This window comes from Triturus cristatus, chromosome 5_2 (assembly GCF_964204655.1).
Source record: "Triturus cristatus chromosome 5_2, aTriCri1.1, whole genome shotgun sequence".
Classification (NCBI taxonomy): Eukaryota; Metazoa; Chordata; class Amphibia; order Caudata; family Salamandridae; genus Triturus; species Triturus cristatus.
The window spans coordinates 1,018,604,353-1,018,631,742 of record NC_140588.1 but is presented as its reverse complement, the minus strand read 5'-3'; the positions used below and the strand labels follow the sequence as shown (position 1 = coordinate 1,018,631,742).

The 27,390-nt window shown below is 46.4% G+C and overlaps 1 protein-coding gene across 2 annotated transcripts in view; it reads left to right on the top strand.

Annotated features, from left to right (window-relative positions):
• The window catches only part of LOC146829602 (heat shock factor protein 3-like), a 370,027-nt gene that overhangs the window by 155,589 nt on the left and 187,048 nt on the right, over positions 1-27,390 (top strand). For both annotated transcript variants that reach the window (XM_085608309.1, XM_085608307.1), the window contains exon 7: positions 25,866-25,950. In XM_085608309.1, coding sequence (XP_085464435.1) covers positions 25,866-25,950 — 85 coding nt within the window. The remainder of the gene's footprint in view (positions 1-25,865; positions 25,951-27,390) is intronic.

Genomic DNA, 27,390 nt, shown 5'->3' with positions numbered 1-27,390 from the left:
TTTCAACATCGAAGCCGAAGGATCCAAAACCCCCTTCGAAGGCTCCAGAGCAGAAATCTAAACCGCGCTCTGACCCGAAAAAATCCGTGCCGAAATCGACTACCGAAGAGCTTTTCCAATCGGATCCCATCGATCCGAAGCAAAAAAACACTCCAAGTAGTCCCCAAAACAGGACATGTGGTCAATGTTCCACACAATAAGAGGAAATTTGACACCCCACACATCCCTGAGGTGTCTGCAAAGAAAAGAGACTGTGCTACTTAACCTTTATGACTCTCTTCTCCTGTTCTTCCTCCTAAGCCTTTTTCTCCACCACACTCTCCCATAATTCCACCACCACAGGATGATTTAGGAGGTGGAGAAGGGAACAATGACCCTTTCACTGACCCTGGTGACGACACAGATGTACCACAGGACGACTGGGATGATTATGATGACCCAGTAGGTCCTCCAGACCTTCCGGACCCAGATGCATACCCAACAAAGCCATCTCCCCCCAGATGACAATATTGGTTTTAGCCAGCTTATAGACAGGGCTGCCCAGTACCATGGTGTTCAAATGTATTCTGACCCCGCAGAAGAGGACTTCCTAATAGACACCTTTGCACAGTCACAAAAAACTGTACAAACTTTACCAATGCTAAAACGTGTCATTAAACACGCTCCAGCAATATTCAAAGACCCTATAAGGGCTAGAATTCTCAACCCCAGAATTGACAAAAAATATAAACCTGCTCCCAATGATCCCACCTACATTAAGGGTCAACTACCTTTTAGATTCTGTAGTGGTCACCAAGATTAGAAAACGTGCCAACTCTCAAACCTCCGGTGATGCTCCACCACCGGACAAGGAGTCTAAATTATTAGATGCTTCGGGCAAACGAGTTGCTGCCCAAGCAGCTAATCACTGGAGGATAGCCAATGCGCAGGCATTACTTGCCACGTAGGATAGGGCCCATTACGACCAACTAGAAACCTTATTGCAGCATTTGCCTCATCAATATAAGACCAAGGCCAATGATTTAATTCAAGAGGGCAAATTAAAAACTAATGCATCAATCAAGTGTACCCTTGATGCAGCATACACAGCATCCAGGTCCATTAACACTAGTGTGTCACTGAGAAGACATGCCTGGTTACGCATCTCTGGCTTCAAACAAGAGGTACAAACAACTATCCTCAATCGCCTGTTCAATCTTGCACAAATGTTTGGCCCAGCTGTGGATACAGCCTTACAAAAAATGAAAAAGGACACAGAGACTGCTAAATCCATGGGAGCATTACAGTCTCCATCCACACGAGGTTCCTTTCGGCGCTCCTTTTATAGAGACGCATCCAAAAATATCAGTGCAGACACTGCTTCTTCCTCATACAAAAACCCCGCACAAACATCCCTTAACAGGTGATATTTTAGAGGTGGATACAGAGGAAATAACAAAGGAAGAGGCCGAGGTAACAACGCTCGCTCCTTTCCCTCCAATAAATAGTGACTTCCTCCACTCCCTCCAGACCATTCCACTCCGGTTGGAGGGAGACACTCCCAGTTCCTACCTGTCTGGAAATCCATCAGACAAATTATCCAGCATGGTTACTGCCTGGAACTTACAGCACCTCCACCCAACATACCACCCAAGCAGCGTCCAATGTCCACGGAACATCTGACACTCCTCAAACAGGAAGTTCTTTCACTGCTTCAAAAGCATGCAATAGAACCAGTCCCCATACAACATCAAGGAACAGAAGTTTACTCTCTATATTTACTAATCCCCAAAAAGGACGGTACCCTAAGGCCAATATTGGACCTCAGACCCCTCAAACTTTACATACAATCAGATAATTTTCACATGATCACTCTTCAACAAGTCCTTCCACTGCTTCAGCATGGCGACTTGCTTGTCACACTAGATCTCAAGGACGCCTACTTTCATATTCCCATACACCCTGCTCACAGAATATACCTAAGGTTCACACTGGACGGACAACACTATCAGTTCAAAGTCCTTCCATTTGGGGTGACCACAGCACCCAGGGTGTTCATTTTTCTAGCGTTAAAGTCGTTCCAAACACATCTCCTCAACAAAGCTGTCCTAGTTCGCACAGACAATATGACTGCAATGTATTACATACAGAAACAAGGAGGAACACACTTTTTGCAGCTGTCTCATCTAGCGCAAAGTGTATGGAGATGGGCCATTACACAAAACCTATATCTTCTGTCAGAACATCTTCCAGGGGTGAATAATCAGATGGCGGATCTGTTAAGTCATCAACTCAATAGATGCACGAATGGGAACTTCATCGCAAGTTCTTCAACCCTTCTTCCAGATGTGGGGCCAACCAGACATAGATCTGTTCGCAACACATGCAAAGGCAAAATGCCCAACCTTCGCCGCCAGGTTCCCACACCCATTGTCCAAGGGCAATGCGATATGGATGAACTGGTCAGGCAGATTTGCGTACACTTTTCCGCCACTCCCGCTCATTCCACTAGTAGTACGCAAGCTCAAACTGTCTCTCAACAAGACCCTAGTTGCTCCAATATGGGCACGGCATTCATGGTTCACAACACCTCTCAGTAGGTCCACACCAAACATTACGTCTCTCCCCAAAGCTGCTAACGCAGAAGCATGGAGAGATGAGGCACCCAGATCCAGCACAACTGAATCTAGCGTTCTGGCTCCTGAAATCCTAGAGTTCGGTTACCTCAACCTCCCACCGGACTGTATAAACATTATTAAAGAAGCCAGACGCCCCACTACTAGAGCTTGCTATGCAGCTAAATGGAAGAGATTCCTCATTTACTGTAACAATAACAAAATGGACCCATTGGATGCTTCAGTTCAAAACATTATCTGCAATTTGCTACACCTACAAAGATGCAATCTGGCATACTCATCCATAAGATTACATCTGGCTGCCCTTGCCGCCTACCTACAAAACAGACAACATTTGTCATTGTTTAGAGTGCCTGCTATCAAAGCCTTTATGGAAGGCCTTAAAAGGATAATTCCACCCAGACTGCCACCCCCTCCAGTGTGGAACCTAAACCTTGTTCTTACTAGACTCATGGGTCCCCCATTTGAGCCTTTACAAAAAATGTGAATTAGAATTCCTTACATGGAAAGTAGCTTTCCTTGTCGCAATCACCTCTCTCAGGAGAGTAAGTGAGATCCAGGCGTTAACCATACAAGAACCATTCTTACAAATACATCGCAACAAGGTGGTTCTTAGGACAAACCCAAAATTCCTTCCCAAAGTAATCTCTGCTTTCCACCTTAATCAATCAGTAAAGTTGCCAGTATTTTTCCAAAATCCTGATTCTGTTGCGGAAAGAGCTCTTCACACGCTGGACGTCAAAAGAGCTTTACTTTACTACAGGACTAAAGAATTTAGGAAGACAAAGCAGCTGTTTGTAGATTTCTCTCCCACTCATAAAGGCAATCCAATTTCCAAAACCGGGATTGCCAGGTGGATAGTAAAATGTATTCAAATATGCTATCAGAAAGCAAAACGTACGTTAACAATTCCCCCTAGAGCGCATTCAACACGCAAACTAAGGGGTTCCATGGCATTCTTAGGGAACATTCCCCTAGAAGACATTTGCAAGGCAGCAACATGGTCTACACCACATATAATACTATGTCCAACACAGTGAAAAAGATTGTGAACAAAAATTGGAGAATTCTAACCTCTGATACTTTACAATGGCCTAAACCAAGGTTTGCAAACAAAAGAACAAAGAACATAAAAGATCTTCTAGTACATACTAGACCGGCTCTGCAAACAAGTACAGAAACCATAACAGCAGCATGGAATCTTGCACCGATCACAGGACACTATCCGTGTGGGACGTGCTCAGTTTGCAGCCTAACAAAAGTGACTAAAACCATCCAACTTCTTCCCAACCTTACGTGGACACTGCGACAACATACCAACTGCAATACTACCCACGTAATTTACATGATCACCTGCCCCTGTGACCTCAAATATATTGGAATGACTTGCCGAAAAATAAAATTGAGGATCACAGAACATAAAAGCAACGTGAACTGCAAAAGAGCGACTACCAAAATGAGTAGACACTTCATAGAGAACAACCATGCCACCAGTGATCTAAAATGGGTAGTCCTAGAAAGTTTGAGAACTCTCAACTACAATGCCGAACGTATTTTGTATGAGAAAGAACAACGTTGGATTGACCGTTTGTCCACGGACAAACAAGGCCTCAACGATAATATCCCATGGTACACCTTAGCCACTTAAGCATTCCATCACATGAATATTTGAAACCAACAAGAATGCAGTACCTGATTAATCTATTCACCAAGGCACGCTAATTACGCATAACGAATACTTATTCCACCATTCGATCTCAGAATCATGAGAGTGTCGCAGTTTCTCTACCACCATACCTTATTCCAATCATGATAGTTTCCCTAGGGAACATCACACACTAACAAAGTATAATTTTACATCACGAACAGCAATGTCTCGACTAGATTAGTGTATACAATCCCAATCAGTAACAACCCCTTTTTTCCTGTTGGTTCCAACACACATTTGTACCGTGCCAACCATGACACTTTGCCAATCTTTACCGTACAACGTGGAGTCCTTCTTCAACCTCCACTACCTCTGCACCTTTTAACGGTAAGCCTACACGGACGATCCTGGTTGGGTGTACCGCGAGAAGAGGCAGATGCAGACACCGAACGTGCGAGAATCGGTAAGCTCCGATGGCCGCCGCTGTTTTGGAACAACGTCCAAACTAAAGTAAGGTCTTTCTAATTTACCTCTTTTGTCTTTTTCATTTAACTACAGCAATGAATTCTCGGCCTGCCTCCGGGCATCCACGTATGAATATTATTAACTTTGTCTGAGGTAAACACGCATTGACGTATTACTGTAGCATGTTGTTAGAAACATCAACGACCGGTTATTTAGAAGATGTGACTAAGCTCATCTCACTCACGTCGCAATAAGCGGCACATCCAACAACTCGCTATTAATGATGATGTTGATGATGACATTTTGAGTCCATCGCATGATTACAAACATACCTTAAATGATATTATCTACAGGGCTTTGTAATTCTTTATCCACAACGTGTCCCCTCGAATCATTATGAACTAGGCAATTTTCAACAATTATTTTAATTTTTAATTTCATCCCGCCGAGATTAGCATCTCTTTACCTCACGTAACTGCCCCTGGCTTTCTCCTACTTGCTTTGTATTTACATATTATCCTCACTTACCTCCCCTCACACAAGTAGTTGCCCTAGACGATCGCATGAAGCAGCAAATCATGGCCTCGAATCAAGAGAATTTGGTGAAAGTAACCTTTTCTACCTTCTCTAGGTACAGATACTATTGATCTGACCCCTCGACTCAGAACAAGTGACAAGTTTTCTCACTTTAGGAGCGACAGAGCGCCTTCCTACATATAACGGTCCTGATGAAAGCTTTTAGACCCTTGCAGAAGGCTGAAACATGTTGACCCCTATACCATGAAAAGTACGGCAGACCAGTAACTCCGTCTCACCCCGCACTTCTTTCTTTTAACTCTCTGATCAAGCTTTCAAGAATAAAGTCACTATGGAAACAATGACCAAGAGATTTTAACTCACTAGATACGAACCCTCTCACATTTTTTGTTTTTCATGTCTGGACACTACTGTTGAACCAGAAGGTCTTCCTCCGGGTGGAGGGCAGCGTACATTCAAAAAAGACCCTATGATGATGCTGCACTTTTACACTTAAGCGGTAACCCAGTTCATGCCGCCTCTGGTACCTGTGTATAGTTAGGAGGGTTCTTTTACGAAGGAAATAACAGTGATAAGACCCTGGCTACACAGGACAAGTGGTCCACTCCCTTTTTGATTTTTTGCATTAGACATAGGAAGCCGAATGGACCACAGCTTCTTTTTCCCTCCCCTTTGATAATTTGTAATTAAGCAGCGTGCAGCTGCGGGAAACTCTTCCGAAACTTGGACTGACCACCGAAAATAAGGTTGAGTCTCCATTTGATGTGGTAGCAGAAATACCCCTATACAGTTTTGAATCACAAAGAACGGTCCTTGACACAGAGCAATGCAGGATCACCACTATATTTTTTCAAAAACAGGCAACATGGCGGACAACCAGGGTTTGAGTTATTCTGAGGATGAGGTGAATGCGATTCTTAGCGAATCATCTTTATTACAAGACAAAGACCTAGCTCAAACATTGACCCAAACTAGTGAGTGGGATGAATTGACCGAGATGAAAAAAGACCAGGTACGAACTGCCATTCATGGCATTATAATGAAGGAATACTTGCGCGCGAATGCGGCACCTAAAGGACTATGGATACAAAATGCTCCACGGATCTTCCTGAAAGACATGCTATTCAGGAAAGACTGGTCTTCCATTTCATGGAAATGTACCAGAGACTATCTAGTCCTAATCATAAAAACAGCCACAAGGTTAGTAGAAGCTCTCCCAATCCAAATTCAAACAAGTGAAACCAGATTGAAAACAACGGTTCAACTCACAATATACAAGAAGAAACTTGAGGAGATCAACAGAGAAATGAATGAGACCAAGGAGTACATCACTCAGAATAAAATACAGAAACTGAGTAAGGATCTCAAGAAATTCTCAGTTGAGAAGATGCACCCTTACTCTAGAGAAGACTACACAATACCTGACCATTATAATGACGACTCCACTGGCGAAACATCTAGCAATAACTCAGATTGGAGCAGTGATGAAGGCTCTTACCCTAGACGAGGAAGAGGTCGATACAGACGAAATCAACGACGACGAGGTGCCAATTGGTCAACGCCACAGTTCTATGACCAACCACAACAATTATACCAACCATTCGCACCTAACTTTCAGGGATGGATGAACCCATATTTACAAGGACCACACATGATGGGCCCTATGATCAACACCCAACGCCCCCCTTTTTTAGGGAGAGGTCGGACCACCCAACGAGGAAGGAAAAAAGAAGTATCCTGGAACGACCAAGAGAGACAGATATACACCAGGAGCATGTCCAGAGACCAACCAGGCCCCAGCAACATGAATCCCTGGTGATAAATCTAACGGACACCACGATAACCCAAGATCAAGAGGAAATACTAAACCAAGGACTAGGTTTTGTCCCCACACCCCCTTTAGATTTATTCAAAGTCAAGTGCGAGCTATCAGAATTCTGTAGAAAAATAAAATTGAAAGCTTTTTTCAAAAACAAACAGAACGATGCACCAACAAGTGACACCAGCCTCAGACCAAAATCCACCTTTTGTCCACCCAACCATCTGGTCCCTATAGAAGTATTAGCCTTCGAACAAGCTATTCTCAAAGGAGTGGACAACATCAAACCCTCATCCCAAAGACCATTTATGAATATCACCAAACGAGAAAGACTGGCAATAAAAGAACTAAGCAGCAATGAAGACATAATTGTCAAACCTGCTGATAAAGGGGGAGGAATCGTCCTCTTGAACAAATCAGGATACGACCCCCAATGTCAAAACCTACTATCAGACCACAAATTCTATGAAAAAATTACCATTGATCCAACAAAGAGACTGCAAAGTATCATTAAATCCATGATAGAAGAAGCTGAGACTAACCAGTGGATATCAAAACACGAAGCAGACTTCCTAATAACCAAATCACCGAGAACACCATATTTCTATTCCCTACCAAAAACACACAAGAATAGATCTCCACCACCAGGACGACCAATTGTCTCAGGAATTGGGTCGGTATTGGAACCTCTTTCACAATTTGCCGATCATTTCCTCAAACCTCTTGTACAACGAACACCCACGTACCTGAAGGACACACGTGACCTCCTCAATCAACTGGACAACCAGATATACAATGAAAACACCATGTATCTAGTGGGACTGGATGTGGAAAGCTTATACACCAGTCTCCCCCAACAGAAGACCCTAGACACCCTCAAACGTGCTGTTCTCGGAACCTTGGACTCACTCAACACCGAGACATTTCATACTACAGTGTTGCAAGTTAGCTCTAACTGAAAACTTTTTTGAATACGAGGGCACACTCTATAGACAACGCCACGGTACATCGATGGGCAGCACCTTTGCTCCCAGTGTGGCGGGTCTGTATGTCAGTGACTTTGAGCAAAAATACATTCACAACCCTGACAATCCGTACCTGACTAAAGTAAAATTCTGGAAGCGTTACATAGATGACGTCATAATGATTTGGGAAGATACTGCCGAGTCTTTAGAAGATTTTCTTATATGGATCAACTCCAGAGATGAGTGCTTAAAATTCACCTGCACTTTCGACAGACACAAACTTGACTTCCTAGACATAACTATCTATTCAGAGAATAACCTCCTCCAAACTAAGACGTACCACAAACCAACAGCAAAGAACAGCTTGCTGTCTTACAATAGCTTTCACCCGCGTCCTCTCAGAGATAATTTACCATTCAGCCAGTTTCTTAGACTCAAGAGGAACTGTAGCAATCTTCAAATTTACAAAACTCAAGCCAAAGAATTGGGTGAAAAACTAATCAAAAGAGACTATCCAGTAAAAATCATAAGGAAGTGCCAGAAAAGAGCCCTGTACCAACCGAGAGAAAATCTTTTGCAGACATCCACACGGGCAGAACCAGAGGATCTTCTAACGTGTGTCACCACATATAATACTATGTCCAACACAGTGAAAAAGATTGTGAACAAAAATTGGAGAATTCTAACCTCCTGATACTTTACAATGGCCTAAACCAAGGTTTGCAAACAAAAGAACAAAGAACATAAAAGATCTTCTAGTACATACTAGACCGGCTCTGCAAACAAGTACAGAAACCATAACAGCAGCATGGAATCTTGCACCGATCACAGGACACTATCCGTGTGGGACGTGCTCAGTCTGCAGCCTAACAAAAGTGACTAAAACCATCCAACTTCTTCCCAACCTTACGTGGACACTGCGACAACATACCAACTGCAATACTACCCACGTAATTTACATGATCACCTGCCTCTGTGACCTCAAATGTATTGGAATGACTTGCCGAAAAATAAAATTGAGGATCACAGAACATAAAAGCAACGTGAACTGCAAAAGAGCGACTACCAAAATGAGTAGACACTTCATAGAGAACAACCATGCCACCAGTGATCTAAAATGGGTAGTCCTAGAAAGTTTGAGAACTGTCAACTACAATGCCGAACGTATTTTGTATGAGAAAGAACAACGTTGGATTGACCGTTTGTCCACGGACAAACAAGGCCTCAACGATAATATCCCATGGTACACCTTAGCCACTTAAGCATTCCATCACATGAATATTTGAAACCAACAAGAATGCAGTACCTGATTAATCTATTCACCAAGGCACGCTAATTACGCATAACGAATACTTATTCCACCATTCGATCTCAGAATCATGAGAGTGTCGCAGTTTCTCTACCACCATACCTTATTCCAATCATGATAGTTTCCCTAGGGAACATCACACACTAACAAAGTATAATTTTACATCACGAACAGCAATGTCTCGACTAGATTAGTGTATACAATCCCAATCAGTAACAACCCCTTTTTTCCTGTTGGTTCCAACACACATTTGTACCGTGCCAACCATGACACTTTGCCAATCTTTACCGTACAACGTGGAGTCCTTCTTCAACCTCCACTACCTCTGCACCTTTTAACGGTAAGCCTACACGGACGATTCTGGTTGGGTGTACCGCGAGAAGAGGCAGATGCAGACACCGATCGTGCGAGAATCGGTAAGCTCCGATGGCCGTCGCTGTTTTGGAACAACGTCCAAACTAAAGTAAGGTCTTTCTAATTTACCTCTTTTGTCTTTTTCATTTAACTACAGCAATGAATTCTCGGCCTGCCTCCGGGCATCCACGTATGAATATTATTAACTTTGTCTGAGGTAAACACGCATTGACGTATTACTGTAGCTTGTTGTTAGAAACATCAACGACCGGTTATTTAGAAGATGTGACTAAGCTCATCTCACTCACGTCGCAATAAGCGGCACATCCAACAACTCGCTATTAATGATGATGTTGATGATGACATTTTTAGTCCATCGCATGATTACAAACATACCTTAAATGATATTATCTACAGGGCTTTGTAATTCTTTATCCACAACGTGTCCCCTCGAATCATTATGAACTAGGCAATTTTCAACAATGATTTTAATTTTTAATTTCATCCCGCCGAGATTAGCATCTCTTTACCTCACGTAACTGCCCCTGGCTTTCGCCTACTTGCTTTGTATTTACATATTATCCTCACTTACCTCCCCTCACACAAGTAGTTGCCCTAGACGATCGCATGAAGCAGCAAATCATGGCCTCGAATCAAGAGAATTTGGTGAAAGTAACCTTTTCTACCTTCTCTAGGTACAGATACTATTGATCTGACCCCTCGACTCAGAACAAGTGACAAGTTTTCTCACTTTAGGAGCGACAGAGCGCCTTCCTACATATAACGGTCCTGATGAAAGCCTTTAGACCCTTGCAGAAGGCTGAAACATGTTGACCCCTATACCATGAAAAGTACGGCAGACCAGTAACTCCGTCTCACCCCGCACTTCTTTCTTTTAACTCTCTGATCAAGCTTTCAAGAATAAAGTCACTATGGAAACAATGACCAAGAGATTTTAACTCACTAGATACGAACCCTCTCACATTTTTTGTTTTTCATGTCTGGACACTACTGTTGAACCAGAAGGTCTTCCTCCGGGTGGAGGGCAGCGTACATTCAAAAAAGACCCTATGATGATGCTGCACTTTTACACTTAAGCGGTAACCCAGTTCATGCCGCCTCTGGTACCTGTGTATAGTTATGAGGGTTCTTTTACGAAGGAAATAACAGTGATAAGACCCTGGCTACACAGGACAAGTGGTCCACTCCCTTTTTGATTTTTTGCTACAACACACACCTTCACCAAACACTATTGTGTAGATATGCAGGCAAAGCAACAAGCTTCTGTAGGCCAAGCTGCTCTTAGGACACTTTTTCAAACCACTGCAACCGATACAGGCGACCACCGCTGGGGGAGACACTGCTGTCCAGTCTATGCACAGAGTGTGAATTCTGCAGCTCATATGCCTCGAACGGAAAATGCTACTTACCAGTATGCATCCATTCTTGGCATGTAGAGCTACAGAGATCACACGCCCACCCACCTCCCCGGAACCTGTATCTGTTCCAGTGTTATCTTACTTAACGATACATTCTCATGGACACCTTTCTGTTTATTGCAAACTCCATCATTTCACTTCATGGCGAAAAACAATCTGAGGATGGAGTTGATGCCCATGAGCACTATTGTCCAAGGGAGGAGTCCCCTATCTCGTGACTATAAAAGACTTCTTCCAAGACAACAACAAGATGCAAGCATCCGAGCCCAACACCAGATGGCGATCTATGCACAGAGTGTGAATCTCTGCAGCTCTACATGCCAAGAAGAGATACATACTGGTAAGTAGCATTTTCCTTTTTTCAAAGTGCCAGAGATATTTTCACCATTTTCCTCAATGGGAGACTCCGAGTGGTTTCTTTTGAGTCTACTATGAATTCTGGAAAAGTTGTCCTCTGTGTGTAGAGGTTTTTTTATTTTCTCCCTCCTTGACAAATCCATCCAAGACATTTTAGTAGAATCACTGTCAATTGTAAGGCAACAGTCCATGAGCAGATGTCGCCCAGATATACTACAATACATCTTTCCAGGACTTTGGGGCTTCCATGGTTGGTTTGAGCACCTACGTGACATGCCATGGTGCTGAGGACATGCCGGACAAGAGTGTCATGACCTCGAAGATCTGGAATCTCCAAATAAACTTCAGGGATCTGCAGTGTGGAGATCAAATGGCAATCTTTGGGTGTGCATCTTTCATGTGGTCTCAATATTTCCCAGAGGAATTCCCATCATTTCGACGTGGACATTGATGAGCCACATTTTAAACTCCATGAGATTGATAATGGGCTGTTGGCCCCTGTTCCTTTTCTCCCCAAGGAAAGGGTTGCTTGAGGGTCTCTTGGTGTGAATGTTGGTTCTGGGACATCGCACCTTTTTCTAATACGTCTGCTCCCTCCAGATCTATGAGTGATTTCTCGTGTTTAGAAAAGAAAAAGAAAAGAAAAAGGATCTTGTTCTTTGAAATTGCTGCGGCGTTCCATAGAACCCTATTTGGATACATTGGGCATCCTGCAGAACCCTCCCACTTTTCGTTGGAAAGAAAAACATTTACCAGTAAAGGTTTCTGGTTTGTTTTTGTGGAAACTGCCTCAAATAGAGCGACGGGAAAAAACACTGAATTAAACATTAAATGTTAGACGCTCCAAGTACAGTAACTATTTTCTCATTAATTACCCGATCCTTTGAAGTAAGAGAACTGGTGGTACTTATCTCTTTGGCTGCTGGCGCAGTGATGAAATAAGGGGCAAATGAGTCATCAATAGACTATGAAGGGCATTCTGGACTGTGATTGGCCCATGTTTTTTTTTCTTCGTCTTCCTTTCCCAGAGTGTTGATGGAATATATAGGTTCGAGGGATGTGAGCTGTAGATCGCATGCTTTGCATACTCCTGCCATCTTGTGTTGGGTCCGGATGTTTGCAAGTTGCTTTTCTTCGAAGAAGTCTTTCCAGTCATGAGGTAAGTGACTCCTCCTTTCGGTGATAGTGCTCATGGGCATCGACTCCATTGTTAGATTGTTTTTTTCTGCCATCTGGTTCGGACGTGAATTGTTGCGCTCCGATTCGACACCGTTTCTTGGGTTCCCCTCAGTGCGCAGTACACTCGCCCTCGACGGTATTGTTTTCGTTTGCGTATTTCCATTCTCCGTGTATCGTATGTACTTAAAATCCCTCTTTTGATTGCATAGCTCCTGTAAGTCCGTCAGGCCTACCCGCGTCGGTCTGCCTCGCAGTAGATGGAACAGACTCCAATTTAAATTCTGCCCTCGGTGCCACGCACCGACTCGCATGAAGTGTGCAACTTGTGCTTATCTCCAGAGCACAAAGAACAGGACTGCGACGCGTGTAATGCTTCCAATTGATGAAAACGCTTCCTGACCGTCTGGCTTGACATCGCGACATGCAGAGCCAACACACCAGTTCCATTCCGGACCTCTTCGGAGAAGATTCCAAACAAGAGACTGGAAATGCCATGGGAGCCAAGGAAGAACAAGAGCATATCTCCGTTTCCGGCTCCGATGGGGTCGAAGACATCCTGCAAGAGCAGCGTACCATGAGTACTGACCCTCCCTTGTCTCAAACTCCACCTAAGCCCAAGAAGAAGGCTCCCGTCCAACCCCCTCCTCCGGGCCACAGTCTGCACCGACAGCATGTTTCTGACGCCCAGCCTTCTGGCTCGGCATCGAAACACACCATAAAGCCTTCAGGCTCCGAAAAGTCGTTACAAATCTGGCACTGAGCCGAAACCTTCGGGATCGAAGTCCAGCTCAGCCCCACCCCCTTCGACGCCGAAACAATCGTCAGATCCTAAATCCTCTGCATCCAAAACACGGGCACCGAAACCATCGGCGCCGAAACAAACCGATGTGCCGATTCCAGCAAAAGAGCATCGTTTCGATGTTCCGTCCTCAAAACCGGATCCGAAACTAAGAGAACTATTCATTCATCCAATAACTGGACATATTACCACTAAAGTGACTCTCCAACGTAAACCTGAGACCCGAAGGAGCCTACCACATTCCTTTAAAAAGGAAGAATGTGGGTACTAACGCTTCTTCTCCTCCTCCTCCTCCATTACCTCCTTCTCCTGAGACACAACCATTGCTAATTTCACCTGTTGACTCACCACCACCATATACACCTGATGATCAAGATGATGGGACTGGGGACAATTATCCAACACCTACAGACCCCTGGAGAGATTATAACACTAATTCTCCCAGAGGTAACGATCCTGATCTGTGGTGATCGGTGGAGAAGGCTTAGTATCTCCACCAGACAACAGTGTAGGATGTATAGAATTATTAGGTAGAGCTGCTAATTACCATGGAGTCGAGTTACATAAGGAATCCCTGGAAGAAGATTTCCTTTTCGAGACGCTCAGTAGTTCCCAGAAATCCTCGCTCACACTTCCCATGCTCAAGGGTATGTGGATGAAATTTTTAATGATCCTGTGCGAACATGTATCCTCACCCCTAGAGTAGACAAGAAATATAAATCTGCACCATCAGATCCAGCTTACATCAGGCGCCGTTACCATTTGATTTGTTTGTCATTTCTAATGCATGAAAATGGTCCAATTCCCAAACATCATAAGATGCTCCACCCCCAGACAAGGAGTCTAAGTTGATAGACACCTCTGGGAAAAGAGTAGCCTCCCAGGCAGCAAACATTTAGCACAATACCCAAGCACTTTTAGCCAGGTACGATAGGGCGCATTGGGATGAAATGGAGCAATTGCTCCAATTTTTACCTGATGAGCACAAGTCCAAAGCTCAAGACCTAGTGCGGGAGGGACAGCTTATCTCCAACAATTCCATCAGGTGCGCTTTAGATGCAGCTAATGCTGCGGCTAGAGCCGTCAACACCAGCGTCCTATTAAGAAGGCATGCCTGGTTACGCATTTCAGGCTTTAAACCAGTGGTTCAGGCTTCTATTCTTAACATGCCATTTGACAAGCAGCACCTTTTTGGCCATGTATTAGGCTCCTCATTAGAAAAGATGAAAAAGGACACAGATGTGGCAAAATCCATGAGAGCCCTACAGTCACCTTCAGGCTGTGGCTCCTTTTGGCGCTCCTTTTATCGGAGCGGGTCACAAAAAACCTCCTCAGACCCTGCCTCTACAACCTACAAAGGCAACAATCAACCCTTTTTAGGGTTTCTTAAGAGGGGGATACAGAGGTAACAATGGCAAGGATAGAGGTAGAGGTTCCAACACACGCACCTCCAATGCCAAAGAGTGACTTCACTACACCCCCTCCCCCCCCTGACCATTTTAACACCTGTCGGGGGGAGATTTTCACAATTCCTACCCGTATGGCAGTCAATAACTACAGACAAATGGATACTGGAAATTATCCGTTATGGTTATTGCCAGGAGTTTGCCAACAATCCTCCAAACATTTCTCCACGCTCACACAAACAGTCACCAGACAGCTTACACCTCCTCAAGCAAGAGGTTCCGTCTCTCCTTTTGACGGGAGCTATAGAGCCCATACCACTACAATACTACGGGGTGGGCGTATACTCCTTCTATTTTCTAATACCCAAAAAGGACGGTTCTCTAGGACCTATCTTGGACCTTTAAGAATTGAATCTTTACATACAATCAGACCATTTTCACATAGTAACACTTCAACAAGTGCTCCCACTCCTACAAAAGGGCGACTTTCTGTCTACTCTAGACTTAAAGGACTCGGACTTCCATATCCCAGTACATTCCCCCCATTGCAAATTTCTCATATTTGTGGTAGCGAGACCGCATTACCAGTTCAAGGTACTCCTGTTCGGAGTCACAACTGCTCCTAAAGCCTTTACAAAGTGCCTGGCAGTAGTCGCTGTTCACCTGGACGACTGGCTCATCAAAGCCAGTACACACCCAAAATGTCTTCAACACACTCGCAGGACACTGCAGTTACTGAACCAACTGGGGTTCACAGTCCACGTAGCCAAGAGGTGTGGCGCAGCGCCCATGGTGCCTGACTCCGGATCATGAGGGCTCGCGGTTCGATCCCAGACGCCGGCGACAGGTAAGCCAAGCACCATGTGACTCTGGGCAATAGCTCGCTTAATCTTCCCGACAGCCCCCAGCTCCTTGACCTCCTCGGGTAATTTTTCGCGCTTTACAAATACTGGATTTTTTAAAATTTCATTTCAATATGTTGAAATCGCATCTTCTACCTTCCAACACTCAAAACTATCTAGGAGCCTCTTTAGAAACTCAAAGGGCTGTAGCCTTCCCCGTTGCAGCCAGAATTCGCAATATTCAAGTTCTAATTCTCTAGTTTCAGCCCTTTCACTCGCTACCAACTCGAGTGTACACGCAGCTGCTCAGAATGATGGCGTCTTGCATCATCATTGTTCCCCATGCCAGGCTTCACGTGTCTCCCTTCCAGGAATGTTTAGCAAGTCAGTGGAACCAATCACAGGGTCTTTTAACTGATCTAGTGTTGGTAAGTGGCCATACTCATCACTCTCTGCAGTGGTGGAACCCACAAAATTTATGAAAAGGACGGGCCTTCATAGACCCAGTTCGACAGACAATGCTAACAGCGCACTTGTCCCTCACTGGTTAGGGAGCTCATCTTCAACATCACACAGTGCAAGGCCTGTGGAGTCAAGAACAAAAAAAACTCTCCACATAAACCATCTAGAGCTGCTAACAGTGTTTCTAGCACGCAAAGCATTTCAGACTCACCTAGTCAGCAAAGCTGTCCTAGTTTGTATTGACATGACAGCTATGTATTATATACAAAAACAGGGGGGGACACCGTCTCTCCAGCTGTCTGACTTGGCTCAAGACATTTGGAAGTGGACGAGTCACCACAAAATCCATCTCCTAGCAGAACACCTCCCAGGAGTGAACAATCAGATTGCCGATCTTCTCAGCAGACAGACAGCAAATCCACGAATGGGAACTTCACCCTCAAGTTCTTCTCCCATACTTTCAAAGTTGGGGACTTCCTCAAATAGATCTTTTTGGCACACACCAAAACGCATAATGCCCTAACTTCGCCTCCAGGTACCCACATCTGCTCTCCAAAGGCAATGCACTATGGATGAACTGGTCAGGTATATTTGCCTATGCTTTTCCGCCTCTCTCACTCATTCCATGAGTGGTTCCGAAACTCAGGCAAAAATCCCTCACACTAATCCTAGTAGCTCCCACATGGGCCCGTCAAGCTTGGTTCACAACCCTGTTGGAGCAGTCACTAGTTCCACATCAAAAACTGCCCCTCACATCCAGTCTCCTCACACAGAGCCAAGGAGAAATCAGATACCCAGATCCCAAACAACTCAACCTCGCGATCTGGCTCCTGAAATCATAGTTTGGTTACTTAAATCTCCCACCAGAATGTATGAACATCATTAGAGGGGCTAGGAGGCCCACTATAAGAGCCTGTTATGCAACTAAATGGAAACGTTTTGCTATCTATTGCAATAATGGCATCAACCCTCTTGATGCTTCAATACTAAATATAATTTGTTATTTGTTACCCTTGCAGCAGTCTGGATTAGCTTACACCTCCATCAGACTACATCTCGCTGCAATAGCTGAGTATCTACAAAATACGCAACATGTATCTCTTTTTAGAGAGCCAGTAATCCAAGCTTTCATGGAAGGACTTAAGAGTTATCCCACCCAGACTTCCACTTGCCCAAGTGTGGAATCTTAACATAGTCCTCACAAGATTAATGGGCCCACCTTTTGAACCCATGCATAAATGTGAACTGCAGTTTCTCTCCTGGAAAACCGCTTTCCTCATTGCAATCACTTCTGAGTAGAGTGTGTGTACTACAGGCACTCACCATAGAAGAACCTTTTTTACAACTTCACAGAGACAAAGTGGTTCTTCGTACTAACCCCAAGTTTCTACTGAAGGTAGTTTTTGCCTTCCACATTAATCAGTTGGTTGAGTTACCTGTATTCTTTCCACAACCTGATTCAGTGGCAGAACGGGCTCTACATACCTTAGATGAGCCCTTTTATATTACATTGAAAGATTTTGCACCACCGCACATGGGCAATTCCATATTCAAGTCCGGTATTGCCAGATGGATTGTTAAATTCTTTCAAACTTGTTATGCAAAAGCAAAAAGAACATTAACAACACCCCCTAGAGCTCATTCCACATGCAAAATAGGGGCTACTATGGCTTTCGTAGGAAACCTCTGTAGAAAGCTGGCTCTGTATATACTATACCAAAGTGATGTATATTGTACACAGAGTTCAGTGGAACCCCAAAGATAGGCAGAGGTAAAATTAGATGGAACGCTAATTTTTGGTAGTGTCGTTGAGCAGTAAGGCAGTATCCGAGGACAGTGTTAAGCATTTGTTGTACACACTCAGTCAGCAAATAAATTCACCCACTCAAAGACTGAACTTCAGACCAATTGGTTTTGTATGAAAATATTCTGTAGTAGGGGATCTCTGTGTATAGTCATAATCTAGTGAATAGTCCCGCCCATGTGCGGGGACCCCGGAGCAATAAAAAAATAATCTCTTAAGGTGTCAAATCATGCAGACCTGCATCCACCCTTAAGAGAGAATTTTATTTAAAGACAGATAATGCAGCCTATACCCATAGGCTACACTTTCCAGTACTTCAACTAGAAAATTCCACCAACATCCACAAACAGCACTGCCTGTCCAGCTTTTCTCTACAAGGAAAAACCCTGCCTCTACCAGCAAAGCCTCTGGAATGATAGAGAGGAAGGAATGGATAGACAAGCCCCATAGGCTGCCATTATGTGGCTCAGAACAGGATACTGTGCCTTTAAGAAAACTTTCCAGAACTTTTCCAGTATCCCAGAATGCACAGCAGGTCCCTTTTACTTTGTTCTTTTTTCCGGCTCCTGCTAGCCGGACCCTGGAGCATTGAGCTCTCCCTTTTCAAGGGTTTATTTGTTCACTTTTCAAGTGATTTAGTGTTAGTAAAGTCCTTTCCTTCTGGGGTTGTCAGCATGCCTGGCTTGTTCGACAAGTGTCCTGATTGTGAAAGGAAGAAGGCTAAGTCAGACCCACACAGGGTGTGCATCGTCTGCCTTCCCCAGTCCCACGTGCCGGAGGAGTGTGAGATCTGCCACTCTTTTTCAGCCAGGACCCTGAGAGAGAGAGGATGAAGATCAGGCTCCAGGTCCTGGAGGACAGAAGGCTGAAGGCACAAGGTGGGTCTGGAGGGGCTGATTCTGCCCATTCTGAGGCCTCTGGGGGGCTCCCCAGGGGCAGGAAGACCAGCAAGCGTCCCCACTCCACGTCGAGGGGGGCGACGTCGAGGGGGATGACTACGGTCTGTTCGCCATGTCCCCAGGGCTCTGGGGAGAAGCGGCGTCGACGATCGACGTCGAAGGAGCTGAACAGGCCACCATCGACGACATCGGCATCTTCTGCGACGACGCCGTCGACGTCAAGCCATCGGCGTCGAGATCAGGCCCGGTGTTGGCGCTCGCCGTCGAGGGGAGATCACCGATCGCCGTCGGCGTAGAGAAGAAGGTCGCCGTCGAGGGGCTCCCCGACGTCGCGGGCCAGCCGACACCCGGTGTCGAGGCGGCGGTCGCCGTCGACGTCGCGAAGATCGACGTCGCGAAGATCGACGTCGCGAAGATCGACGTCGCGAAGATCGACGTCGCGAAGATCGACGTCACGAAGATCGACGTCGAGGAGGTCGCCGTCGCGAAGATCGACGTCGCGAAGATCGACGTCGCGAAGATCGACGTCGCGAAGATCGACGTCACGAAGATCGACGTCACGAAGATCGACGTCACGAAGATCGACGTCACGAAGATCGACGTCGAGGAGGTCGCCGTCGAGGCGACCGACGTCGAGGAGGCGACCGACGTCGAGGAGGCGATCGACATCGCAGAGGGGTTCGTCGTCGAGACGGCGCAGGGGGAGCCCTGACGCCAGGAGTAAGAGGAGAACGGAGTCGCCGGGATCGGTGTACTCCGTGGTGTATACACCTCCGCGGATCCCTACGCCATCGCCTCCTCCGCCACCACCAACGCCTCCTCCTCCACCGCCACCACCACCACCGCCTCCACCACGACGTCCGTGATATTCGAGACTCTACACAAAAAACACCTGTCTCGCCCCCTGCTGCCTCTAGTGCCGGGACTGGTGGAACCCGCGTTGGAGTTGTTCCTCACTCCCGCGGTGACGAAATCCACCCCCTCACGGCTCCTGAAAAAGTATCCGGCCCCGGACTCGGACCCTGCTTTTTTAAGGATGGACCCGAAGCCGGACTCTGTCATCGTGACGGCGGCGAGGAAACAGCATGCGACCGCGCCTTCATCGACGGTTCCGCCCAACAAGGAAAGCCGCTGGCTGGACTTGGCGGGCAGGAAGGTGTGTGGGACCGCGTCTACCACCATGAAGGCGGCGAGTGCAGGGGCGCTGTTGGGGCGTTACGACCGGGCCCTGTGGGAGTCCCTTCAACAGTACGCGGACCTGCTGCCTCGGGATAGGAAGGAGGACTTCCTGGAAACGGTGCGAGAGGGTATGCTGGTTTCGAACCAGGTAATCAGTGCGGCAGCGGATGTCTCCTTGTTGGCGGCGCACGCCAACTGTCATGGCGTCCACCAAAGGCGTCACTCTTGGCTGCGCCTGACGTCGCTCAAGCCAGAGGCTCAGCACAGAGTAGCCAATCTGCCCTTCTCTGGGGAAACCCTGTTTGGTAAACATGCGGATGATGAGATGGCCCGCATGAAGACGGAGGCGGAGACCCTGACGGCTGTCGGGTTGGAGAAGACCGAGAAGAAGAAGCGCCCGTTCCAGAGACGGTTCGGGTCTATGGGCAGAGGGCGTGGGCAGGGTTCGGGACAGCAGCAGCACCAACAGCAGCAGTTCCGGAAACCCTTCTAGAAACGCCAGAAGGGTAGAGGAGGCCAGCAGGCCACTACTACTACCAAGGGCCCGGCCGGGTCTCGACCCTGAGCGACTACTTCCCCTGCAACCGTTACCCACTCCAGTGGGGGGAAGCATTCAATTTTTTCCGGCAGAGTGGAGAAAAATTACTCAAGACAAGTGGGTGCTGAATATTGTTTGCAATGGATACAGTCTTCGGTTTATCAGCCCGCCTCCAGCGATTCCGCCGGTAAGCTCACAGTTCCAGCTGCGAGAGCTCCAGGCAGATGCAGACATCTTGTTGAGAAAAAAGGCGGTAGAAGAGGTACCTCTGTCTCAAAGGGGAAGAGGTCTGTACTCTCGGTTCTTCCTAGTTCGCAAGAAGGACAAGAACGAGTTCAGGCCCATTCTGGATTTGCGGCAGGCAAACAAATGGATTCGCAGAGAAGAGTTTCGCATGCTATCGTTGCATCAGATTTACCCTCAGCTGCAACGGGGAGACTGGCTCTGTGCCATAGATCTACAGGATGCGTACTTCCATGTGCCCATTGCAGGCGCCAATCACTATCAATACACAGTACTGCCATTCGGGCTAAAGTCTGCGCCCAGGACCTTCTCGAAGTGCATGGCGGTGGTGGCGGCACACCTGCGGAGGAACAAGGTGTTTGTCTACCCGTACCTGGACGATTGGTTGATCAGAGCCTCATCCTTCTCGGAGGCGCAAGAACACTTCCGGTGGACGTGCGCCCTCTTGAACAAGCTGGGGTTACACGTCAACATGGCCAAATCGGTCCCGACTCCGGTCCAGTGCATACAGTACTTGGGGGCCTCCATCGATACACGGTCAGCAAGCGTGTCTCCTTCGGAGGAGAGACGGTTATCACTCCTTCGGAAGGCTCAGGACCTCAGGACTGCTCCGTCGACGATGGTGAGGAAGGTGTCTTCACTGCTGGGATCGATGGCCTCCTGTATCTTCCTCACGCACGGCTGCACATGAGACCACTGCAGGAGTGCTTGGAGGATCAGTGGGATCAGAGGACAGGTTCTTGGGACGACAAGATACGGCTGTCTCTGCATGCTCTTCAGTCTCAGAAGTGGTGGTGTTCGGCAGAGAACCTCCTCAGGGGGGTTCCCTTCCACAAGGACATTCCCACGAAGAGGGTCGTGACGGATGCGTCTCTCCAAGGCTAGGGAGCGCATTCCGGGGAATTGCAGATACAAGGAAAGTGGTCCCCGTTGGAGTCGACGTACCACATCAATTTCCTGGAACTCAGAGCTGTCTTCCTGGCGTTGAAGGCCTTCCTTCCATCCTTCCAGACCAACTCGCTGCTGATACAGACGGACAATACAACCACTATGTATTACCTCAACAAGCAAGGGGGGTCGAGATCTCGCACTCTGTCGCAGGAGGCGCAGGCGATCTGGCACTGGCTTCTGGCCCGAGGACTGACGATTACGGCCACGCATCTGCCAGGGGTGCAGAATGTTCAGGCGGACGCACTGAGCAGACTGATTCAGGAAAACCACGAATGGGTCATAAACGACGAAGTACTAGGAGAAGTCTTCGCAAGGTGGGGGACTCCAGACGTAGATCTGTTCGCCACCGCCGAAAACAGCAAATGCCGAGACTTCGCATCCAGGTACTACCAGCGGGGGACGCTGGGGAATGCGCTATGGATCGACTGGTCGAACAGCTTTCTGTACGCTTTTCCATCCATTCCCCTGATTCCGGCGGTGCTCATCAAACTGTCTCAATCAGGGGCGCGGATGATCCTGATTGCTCCGGAATGGCCCAGACAGTGGTGGTTCACGGACCTACTTCACCGGTCTCTCCTTCCTCACATACGGCTGCCGTGCAGGCCGGACCTTCTCACGAAGTTCGGGGGGCAGATGGTGCACCCCAACCTCTCGTCTTTGAGTTTGGCGTCATGGCTCCTGAGATAGTGCAATATGGCCATTTGAATCTACCAGAAGATTGTATGGACATACTGAAGGAGTCTAAACGACCTTCCACTAGGACGTCCTATGCCTACAAGTGGAAGAGATTCTGTATCTGGTGCAAGTCCAAGAGCTTTGACCCTACGACATGTAAGGAAGATGTCATCCTTCCATATCTTTTACATTTGGCGCAGTCCGGCCTTAATTTCCATTCCATTAAGGTTCATCTGGCTGCTTTGACTGCTTACAGGAAATGCCCTTCATAGACTTCCTTCTTTCAGATCCCTGTGGTCAAGGATTTTTTGGAAGGCTTGAAGAAAGTGTTTCCTCCTGTCCGACTTCCCTCGCCTTCCTGGGAATTGAATGTGGTGCTGTCCAGACTGATGAAGGAGCCTTTTGAACCCATTCACAAGGCTTCGTTGCAGCACCTGTCCTGGAAGGCGGCGTTCCTAGTGGCCATTACATCGGCCCGCAGGGTGAGTGAACTTCAGGCATTATGTTGTCAAGAACCTTATACTGTATTTCACGCTGCTAAGGTTGTTATGCGTACTCACCCTAAATTTCTTCCTAAGGTTATATCTGATTTTCATGTCAACCAGACCATAACTTTACCTACGTTCTTTCAGAATCCCTCTTCGCCAGGGGAAAGGTCTCTCCATTCCCTGGATGTTCGGAGGGTGTTGAAGTTTTATCTTGATAAGACCAAGGATATTCGTAGGTCAGACCAATTGTTTATTAATTATGGATCAGTCAGGACCGGTCTCGCGACCTCTAAGCAGTCCATCTCTCGGTGGATTGTGTCCTGCATACAATTGTGTTATCAAAAGGCTAATAAGACCTTAGGGGGTAAACCTAAGGCTCATTCCACCAGGGGCAAAGCTGCCACGTCTGCTTTGCTACGTAATGTTCCGATTGCAGAAATCTGCAAGGCGGCCACTTGGAGGTCGGTCCATACCTTTGCTAAGCATTATTGTCTGGACACGGATGCCAGGGCAGATGCTCAGGTTGGGCAGGCCTCGCTGCGGAATTTGTTCGCACAGTAGTGGTCGTGTTGTGTATTCTTCTCCACCGCCGTTTTGGTGTGGGGATGGGCTTGCCATTCTATTCACTAGATTATGACTATACACAGAGATCCCCTACTACAGAAGGAGTAGTTTCTTTTCTGTAACTCCAGTTCTGTAGTAGGGGTATCTCTGTGATAGTCATAAGCGCCCGCCCTCCTCCGCGGTGGAGAGATGATTATTCATGTAAGGAATGCTACAGGTCTGGCGTGCTACGCCTTCAAAAAGAACTGAAAGTAAAAGGGACCTGCTGTGCATTCTGGGATACTGGAAAAGTTCTGGAAAGTTTTCTTAAAGGCACAGTATCCTGTTCTGAGCCACATAATGGCAGCCTATGGGGCTTGTCTGTCCATTCCTTCCTCTCTATCATTCCAGAGGCTTTTGCTGGTAGAGGCAGGGTTTTTCCTTGTAGAGAAAAGCTGGACAGGCAGTGCTGTTTGTGGATGTTGGTGTAATTTTCTAGTTGAAGTACTGGACAGTGTAGCCTGTGGGTATAGGCTGCATTATCTGTCTTTAAATTAAATTCTCTCTTAAGGGTGGATGCAGGTCTGCATGTTTTGACACCTTAAGAGATTATTTTTTTATTGCTCCGGGGTCCCCGCACATGGGCGGGACTATTCACTAGATTATGACTATCACAGAGATACCCCTACTACAGAACTGGAGTTACAGAAAAGAAACTACTCCTTCTTTTAGTTATTTTATTTCTAGAACCAAGCAAGCCTGGCACAGGTAAGCAACACATACTCTACAGTAATAAATGCTGACTATAAAACAGTTCAATTGCAATTGTAAATGTACTATGGTTTGACTTGCAGTATTGTTTCAGTGAAATGGAATCACTTGTAATTACAGTACATTGACTTCAATGCGACTTTCAGTAAAATAGCAGGTAAGTTACTTTTGGATTACTTTTCTTACTCAGTGGTGTATGCCTGGATGCAGCACTGGGACGTTTCCTGTAAACAGGTTAGTAAAAGCGGTTTTGTTAAATCGTATAATTTTAAAGAAATTGTTTAGGTTTCAAAACTCCACACTTGGAAACTTTTTCAGGAAAAACACTCAATGTTATCCTATGGAGGAAAGTATGGTTATCGGTTTTTAGGTAAGTAATCGGTCTTTGGAGTTGTGGTTCTGGGGTTATACTCGGGGGTCCCCCAGGGTGAGTTGTGCACTCTTGTTACACCCTTAGCAGCACTAGGGCGGCCGGGTGCAGAGTGTTGAGGCCCAATGTTATCCAATGGGGGAATAGGGGGCCTCTGGTTGGTGGCTGCTGGCAAGCAGGCCACTGGGTGTGGGAGGGGATAGGGTAAGCTCCTGGACTTTAGCTCAGGGCAAATGGGGAAACAAATTAGCACCCTCAGCGGCACTAGGGCGGCAGGGTGCTGTTTCGAGGTCGGATGCCCTGTTTCCAATGGAGAACCTCCGGTTTGCAAAAGCACTGCAGGCAGGGAAACTAAAGACTTCTCGGTGCGACCACCACTTCGAGAGGTAAGTTGGGAAGTTAGGGGTTGGTTAGGCACCGTCTGTTTGGGCACTCAAGGCTGTGGGGTGTCGGGTGCAGGGGTGCCTTTTGGGGTCGGTTCTTCTTACCAGCTCCTGGTAGCGGTTGGGGTGGCCTTCTGGGTTTAGACTGCAGTCGTCGGCTGGAGGCAGGTCAGGGGTCGTCCGATCTCGGTTCAGAATCGCCGGGGTGTTCTCTTTGTGGTGTTTGCCCACTCGAGCTTGGGCCGTGGACGCGAGGGTGCAGAGTGGGGCGGATTCAAGGTTTCCGGCTGCTGCCACAGATTGCAGTTGAACAAATCTGGTGTTCACCGGAGAAGCAGTTTTTGGAAGTGAAGGCAGGCAGGTCCTCCGGGGTTATTGAGGTTGCTGGCTGGAGGACACACCAGGATTTCACAGGAGCAGGTTCGAGGGGGAGACAGGCCGGCAGGGCTAGGGCCAAGTCAGTGGGCATCTTCCTCTAGCTAGCTGCTGCACGGCTGTTCAGTCCTTCTTCTTTTGTTCTTGTTTCTAGTTTGGATCTGAGGAAGCAAGGTTTGGGGTGCCCCATAAATACTAGATTTAGGGGTGTTACAGGTAGGTAAAAGGCAGGGAATGCTTTACATTTTTATCCAAATCCCAGGTCTGGAAACAGTGTCTATGATGATGAGGAATGAGGTGGTGAAAAAACACCTGACTATTTCAAGAAGCAACCTGCATCATACATAAAATAATACTTGTGATACAAAATTATTTTATTTATGCATTATAGATTCACTGAAATCGCCATTGATTCAATTTAGTATTAATCTGAACTCTCTTCATTTACAGACCATTGTTGGATGCAACTAATTCCACTTCTCCAAATAAATATGGCCGCCACTACCTGCACATTCCTGTTGAAAATAGACCACCGGTAAGATGCTTGCTTCATTTTTATAGAGGGTTTAGGAAGACTTGGCTGGGTCTGGTGGCATATTGAATGAATACTCCTGCATCATAGGACCTTCATTGATATGCACGAATGTTAGAATGATTCTCCTCACGCAGCGGAGACTTGTTCTAAAGTTCATGACTTCACTAAACTCACTACCATTCAGAACCAGGACTGCAAGTCAGTAATCGTTTCAGCCACTGCAAGTATCTGTTTGACCTCATTGTCATAGGTCTGAATGTCCGTAAAAGGGTTCAGTCAGATGTTCATCCTTCGCAGGTAATCAAAATGAGTACCATTAAGTTGGGGAACAATAAGCATATGTTGATCTGCATCAAAATGCCACTCAATGAAAAAGTGCTTTACAAATGCACGTTATATTTTGTAAGACAAAGCTTTGTGATGCTCAATGTAATATTTATTTTTAAGGGAAGATCCGTAATCAGTTGTTTACTTTACACCCACTTAGTTCGTCCAGTATCTGTGCTGCATCTGTTGGCATTTCTTTTCATTATTAAGCTGATGTTTCATGTCAACACATATTTTGTCTAAATTTTGGTTGGTATCCTAGTGCTGTGGATGGACAATGGTGCTAATCGCTCAGATAAAAAAAATCTATCAAATATTTATTATGACTTTATGAAAAACTATTCTGCCATTGTGGGCTCTTCATTGATGGTAACTAACAGTAAATAATCATGCCCAGGTGCAGCTATCCGAGAGTATGTCTATAGCTCACACTAATCAGTTCTTGGCAAATGATGCAAATGACCCATGCAAAGGGAAAAGCACCAGGCAGGAGGGCCATCTTTCTGCTGGTCCCAGACAAGGTGTTTGTATCCTGATCCCATTATCAAGGACCAGGAAGGCGAACCATCATGGCCCATGCCCTTTTCTGTTTTGTAGACTCTCTTGCAATGTTGGGACAAGCTTTACTCCTCGTATTGGCATGCAGATCTAAAGTGCTCGCCCACACTACCACAAAAGAGAACATTTGGGATTAATAATTTAAGCCTGGTAAACCAATAAGGGTCCACTGGACTTTCCTAAGTTTCTGACCTGCTAGTGCCAAGACCCCTCAACCCTAAAAGTGATCCCCAAGCAATTAAAATCGTTCACTCTTCCAAGTGGGTCCCCCTGGCCATTAATTTGGTGATAGGTTTCTTACCTGGCCCACATGCCATAATATGTGAATTTCCATAGTTAGTGATCTGGCCCAGTTCACTCATAAAGCATATAAAGGATTTCACCAACAATCACAAGGCCCTTGGGGTCCGTGCCATAAACACCACATAATCTGCATAAAGCAGCGCTGGCACATCAGCTCTCTTAATGATCGAAATGTCTCTGGTGGCTTTATCCAAGGTCGGCACAGATTGTTGCTATAGATAACAAAGAGAAGTGGGGCCAGGATACAACCTT